The 6,000-nt window shown below is 44.0% G+C and overlaps 1 protein-coding gene across 1 annotated transcript in view; it reads right to left on the minus strand.

Moving 5' to 3' along the window:
• Positions 1–1,417, minus strand: part of CHST15 (carbohydrate (N-acetylgalactosamine 4-sulfate 6-O) sulfotransferase 15) — a 38,800-nt gene extending 37,383 nt beyond the window's left edge. The window contains exon 1 of the mRNA XM_006867464.1: positions 762–1,417. Coding sequence (XP_006867526.1) covers positions 762–1,307 — 546 coding nt within the window. The 5' untranslated portion in view covers positions 1,308–1,417. The remainder of the gene's footprint in view (positions 1–761) is intronic.
• Between the last annotated feature and the right edge of the window lie 4,583 nt (positions 1,418–6,000).

Below are 6,000 nucleotides of genomic sequence, written 5' to 3' on the forward strand. Positions count from 1 at the left end.
GACTTTCTGCTTCCTCGAAGCTTTAAAAAGCCTTGGAAACCCTATACAGGGTTGCTATGAGTCAGACTAGATGACACTTAACAACAGCAAATCAATAACAGTCAGTCACTCTTCCGTTTTCTCAAAATCAAAACAAATCTTGGAGAGAACAAAGATTAAAAAATGAGTCAAAATCTATTGGGCTATTGATTTGGATGAAGAATGTGTGAATGGTTGCATGACTTGAATACTATTGATGATGTTACTGAACTGGACCTGGAAAATTTGTTGAGATTGTGTGTGTTGTGTTAGGTCTGTTTTCCATCCCACAAGGAGTTAACCTTACACACACATCTAATTAAATGAAACAGCTGGAATCTTTTTACATGTTGGAGATTTAAATGGGCTATTAGAGACAAAATACTAATTAGGACAGAATAGAAATAAGAAATCAAATGGAACCCAATTTTACAACTATCACAACGATGATCCACAAAAGCACCGCTAACCACCACGACCATCTTTCAAGCAAACAGGCATGAATGCAGTTATGAGAAGGTAGTCCTTAAATATGTCTAGCTGTGCCCTGCAGCCATCGAGCCTGCTCCCTGGCCTGGTATAACATGAACACTCTCCCTGCACACTCTGATTTGTAAGACTGTTCAATTACCCTTGTTACACTTGAGAAATGTTTTGGTCCCCAGAGATGGTGATTAAAAAGGAAGCGTCCATTCTTTACAAGTAAATCAATACGGAGAGATGAACACGAGGCTACTACTCACGTGTAACTCCTGCTTCTTGAGGTCTTCCACATCTGGGAGCTGCCTGGTTGTGAACTCAATCCTGGCTGTGATGCTGCTGATGATTAGTCTAATGCTTGGGTAGTCCTTCACAGACGAGATGTTACTCATAGAGGACTGAAGGTGGTGCTCTTTCAGATCCCCGGGGCCTTCGCTGTCCAGCATGCCGGCGCTGCTGGGGAAGCCGCCATAATGGAAAGGCGATGGGATCAGGAGTTCTTGGTGGACCCCAGAAAGGATGTAGGATGCCATCACCAAGGTCATGATCAGCAGCGCGAACACCAGGCTACATCGTTTCCCTTTCTTGAAGCGTGAGAACCCGCCCCAGCTCTCATTCCCTTCTGTCTTCACTTCTAGAACAGCAAGCAAGTTCATCTGCTTACTGTCCACGCGGAACAGAATCTTGTTTTCTCCTTGGCACGCAGGGCACACCTGGCGGCTGGGGTAGGGGCCTCCTCGGCAGCCCACCCGCTGTGTGTGCGCCTCGTCGGGTAACAACTCTATGCAGCAATTAATACAGTGCTTCATGTTAGTGTCCTCTGACTGCTGGCTTAGCGGGCCATGGGCAAGCCCTCAGAGAAGTCCAGATGCCTACAAATGGCACTGGGAAACTTTATAGACGTCTTGTGATTACAGAAGATGGCCGTAAGGCACAAGCAACAGAAAGAAATGAAAACCTAGGTAGACACCAAAGCACTGGACAATGAGGAAATTCCTCCTTTAGTTCAGCTCTGGAAGACAACACAAAGATGGGATCCCCGATGATCATGTTCTAGAAAGGTCACTGGCATAAGCAAGGTCAGGAGCGATTGTGCCTGCTCTTCAGGTTTTTCCAATGGCACAAAAGAATGTGCCAGAAAGGTCACTGGAAGGCATGGAGGCACACAAAGGGCTGGGAGAGATCATTGTTCTCCCAAGGACCAGTAGGCTGATGTCCACCCATGAAGATGCCGTGCAGACTTTGACCTTCTTTTACATCCGGATGCTTTTGAAATGTTTACTCTTCATTGGGAGCAAAACGCTTCAAATGTCAGATGATCTGAACACAAACAAAGGAAATTTTATGACATCAGACGTCAACACAGCAATAACCCATGGACCACCTTCCACTTCCCCTCCCACCAAGTGGTCAGCCACACCTGCTCCTTACCACCAAGTCGTAGGAAAGCATATAAAGGGTAAAGTGAGAGATTCTGGGACCTTGGTGCTCAGCTTTGGGGTGCTAATTCAGATATGACCCAAACACCAGAAACCCACCCAAAGCCTCATAGTTTGCACAATCACACCCAACCCCTTTTAAACTCACAAACGAGGCACTGTAGAATGAGCACTCAACTGCAAGGTCAGCGGTTCAAGCCTACCAGTCACTCCTCGGAAACCCTATACAGGGTCACTATGAGTCGGAACCAACTCGACAGCACTTAACAACAACAACTTTGATCATCCATTTAGGAAGGAAGAGTTCCTGAAAATTGAGCAACAATAAATGATTCTCTCCTTCACTAGAGCGGATCATACAAAAATCCACTTGACTTTAAGTTATTAAGTAGTTAAGTCCAATGTGAAACATTCCTCTGAGTACCATCATGCTCCAGACCCCAAAATTACTTTTCATTTTCAACATCCTAGGGAAAACACGGCTCTTAAAAACCCATTAATCGACACTGACCACCTAAGACAGGCAGCGTCCCTTAAACAATCAATAAATAAGGAGGATTCAGATGCAGACTGTGCAGACCCGGTCAGGAGGCCAAGCCCCTGTGGGCCCAAGTGTTGTTGACCGTCCAAACCATAGGCTCTGAGGATCAGACTCTAGCTACCTAGTAGACATAACAAACTGTCCCTCATCTGATTATTCAGTAATGCTTGTTAGTAATCTCATACATGAGCCCTGGATATCCACAGACAAATGTATAAAAACCTTCCCTAAAAGCCGAGACTGTAAATTCCAAAAAGGCAAGTCCCCCCCATCCAAAAAAAAAAAAAGCTAAAGAGGATAGAGAGAAACACTGTAAACTGATGATATATGGAGGGGATAATAATCAATGTAATGAAACAAGCTATATGAATGGTTGAATGTGAAGCAGATGATGTGCCCTGTAAACTTTCACTCAATCCAAAATAAACACATTTAATTAAAAAAAAAAAAACCATTAATCGAATCCTGTGGTTAGAAAATGTATTGCTGCCCAAAAGATGCTTGTAGTCTAGTATAGACGCTGTAAAGAGAACATTGGACCAGCAAGGAGACCAACTTTAGTGTGATCCACGGTAGGTAGGCCATCATGAGACAGCTGTGTGATGTTTGACACTGTAACCTTTCTGAGCTGTGTCCTCATCAGCAAAACTAGAATGTAGGGGTACCTCCTTTGTACATTTGCAAGGCCTACATTAGTAAACGTGTAAAGAATTCACATAACCCTTGATCAAGGACTTCACACAGTTCCTGGAAATTTTCCATTATCATTTCATTCCATTTTTTCTATGAACTTTTTGAAGCCTTCTCATATGTATGACCACAAAAAGGGTATGTATCATTAACCATAATAACATCATCAACGACTACAATCATTTTTAACTATTAGTGAGTGCCAAGAATATTTGGAATAAAATCAAAGGTGGTTGATCCAACATCATATTACTTTTCTTCATTGCTTAAGAATTACCCAAGGGATGTAGACACACCCCACTCTCTACACACACACACACACACACACTTCAAACAACCCTTATCTTCCCAGAGAATGTGGTTTTCACTAAGTCTGCACCAATGCCTCCTCATGTTGACTAACAGACTGGACCCAAACCAAGCTCACTAGTAAACAGACTCATTTCCTTTGGAGAGAAATGTTCAAGTTTCTCACAATATGTTGGCCGAGAAGAGCGAAGTAGTATTTCCCATAATGTCTTCCATAACATCTGTTTGTTGTAGTTACGGTTTGGAGAAAAGCTGGGATACACCAACCCCCACGGGTTTCTTTACAGCAGAATTTTTTCAGGATAAAGAGCCCTGGTAGCACAGTGGTTAAGTACTCAGCTGCTAACTGAAAGGTTGTTGGTTCGAACCCACTAGTCGCTCTGCGGGAGAAAGTTGAAATAGTCTGTTTCTTTAGAGATTTACAGCCTCACTGTCCTACAAGATAGAGTCCTGGTGTGGCGCTGCAGGTTCATGTGCTGGCTGGACTGCAAGGTGGGTTTGAACTGCAAGTTGGCAGTTCAAGCTCACCTGCCACTCCTCGAAAGCCCAATACAGGGTCACTATGGGTAACATAGTGGTTATGAATCGGGCTGCTAACCTCAAGGTCAGCAGTTCGAAACTACCAGCTGTTCCACAGGAAAAGGTGAGGCTTTCTGCTCCTGAAAAGATTTACAGCCTCGGAAAGTCTGTACAGGGTCGCTGTGAGTCAGAACCGACTCCACGGCACATACCCACCATGGGTCAGAACCAACTTGACAGTACTTAACAACAACAATAGGGTTGATATCTTGTGAGAAAAATTTCTGCTCCAGCAAAGATTTAAACACCCCGTGTAAGGTTGCTCTCAACAGCACTTAACAACATAAGGTTCATGTGGATCGGAATTGATCAGTGGCAGCAGATTTGGTTGTTTGTGTGTGTGTTTGTTTTTTAAGAACTGAGCTATGAGTAAGTGAAAGAGTCTTAGAAGAGCGAAGGAATAGGGGAGTGTGGGAAGAAAGTTCTAGAAGGTCAGGCCAACAGCTCAGGCTTCATCCCCCCCACAGTGTCCCTCCCACTCTCATCAGCATCCCTTAGGGTAAGGGCAGTTGGAGGGACAAGTCAGGGACCTTCAGGTCAAACTGCTTCAAACTTGCTGGAACACCCTTGACCCATCACTTGGTATAAACAATTCTTCCAAAGCAAAGAAACAAAAGGGCAAGGCCCCCTACTTGGAATCTCTATCACCCAAGCCAAGAAAAGATTTTTTTACACGTCAAAGACAAGGGCAAACTGAGGTTAAATATGAGACTCCAACCAGGATCACTGTGGGGGGTGAGTTCACACCCTCAGATCTTTCTGACCTCATTAGATTTTTAAAAGAAAACATGAGACTTTGAAGCTACAAGACAAAAATGTACGGGATCAGAACCCAATGGGCAGGCAAAAAATTCCTAAACAAGGACAAAGATGTCTTATTTCAAGCAAAATCAGTAAACCTGGGCTAGCAGGGGGAGCTAAGAGTGTCAACAAGAGTGGCAAGGCTATAGGATCTTCCACGGGGTCGGATGTGGGAGCCAGACCCTCTAGCTAAAACCAGAGCAGAGAATTGGAGAGGTGATTTGAGATACTATGGAGAACCCTCCTCTAAGACTGAAACTCAAAGGGAACACATGAGCCAGCATGTAAGCTTGCTGGTGACCACATTGGTCTACTGGTGAATGGAAGAGAGGGAAAGGCAGCAATGAAGAACTGGGCTGAGTTCAACCATATTCTATAGACTCCCATTGACTTGGAGATGAGAGAGAGAAGAGGAAGGGCTGGTTTGTCCAAATTGTGGTGAGACCTGGGGACACCTGAGCCTATGGACAAGGACATAGCCACAGAGGGCTAGAGCTGAGAGTGAAGCATCCAACTGATAGGAAGTGAGGGGAGACTCACAAGGAACACCCAACCTTGCAGATAGTACCCATTTGACCTAGCCTTGATGACTTAATAATCAGAACTCGACTAGAGGAAGATTTTTATTTTATTTTTTTAATTTTTTGGATAAAGGAAATGAGGGTAAATTGCTACAATTTGATGAACTTACCTATACTCATGGAGGTTGTTGTTGTTGTTGTTAAGTGCCTTCGAGTATGGAGGTAGTAGCTCAAAATACCAACAGAGAGGGAAGAAGTCTCCACATCAAGTATCAATCCTATCCCCTCGGTACACAGGGTAGATAGAGACGGGCAACTTAGACACTGGCTACTTAAAATGACGGGGCAATAAAGGCATGAAGTGACTGGCTTACAAGGTTTCAAGGGGGAGTTTAGTTTAAGAGTGTGTGGAGGAAGAAAGAGTCCCCACTGAATAGTTTTCATCTTGTCTAGATGGGTCTGGCTAAAAGAGATGGGGATAAGATTCTTATGATTCAATAGTGAGTAATTGTTACCGTGACTAATTGCGACTGTCACAATTGTAAAGATAGAAGTTTTGTAATAAATGGGGGAGTAGTTAATCTTACAGTCCAGATACAGAGGACCCTAGGACCCTCAAGGG

The sequence above is a fragment of the Chrysochloris asiatica genome, unplaced genomic scaffold (genome assembly GCF_000296735.1).
Source record: "Chrysochloris asiatica unplaced genomic scaffold, ChrAsi1.0 scaffold00105, whole genome shotgun sequence".
In the NCBI taxonomy this organism is placed as follows: domain Eukaryota; kingdom Metazoa; phylum Chordata; class Mammalia; order Afrosoricida; family Chrysochloridae; genus Chrysochloris; species Chrysochloris asiatica.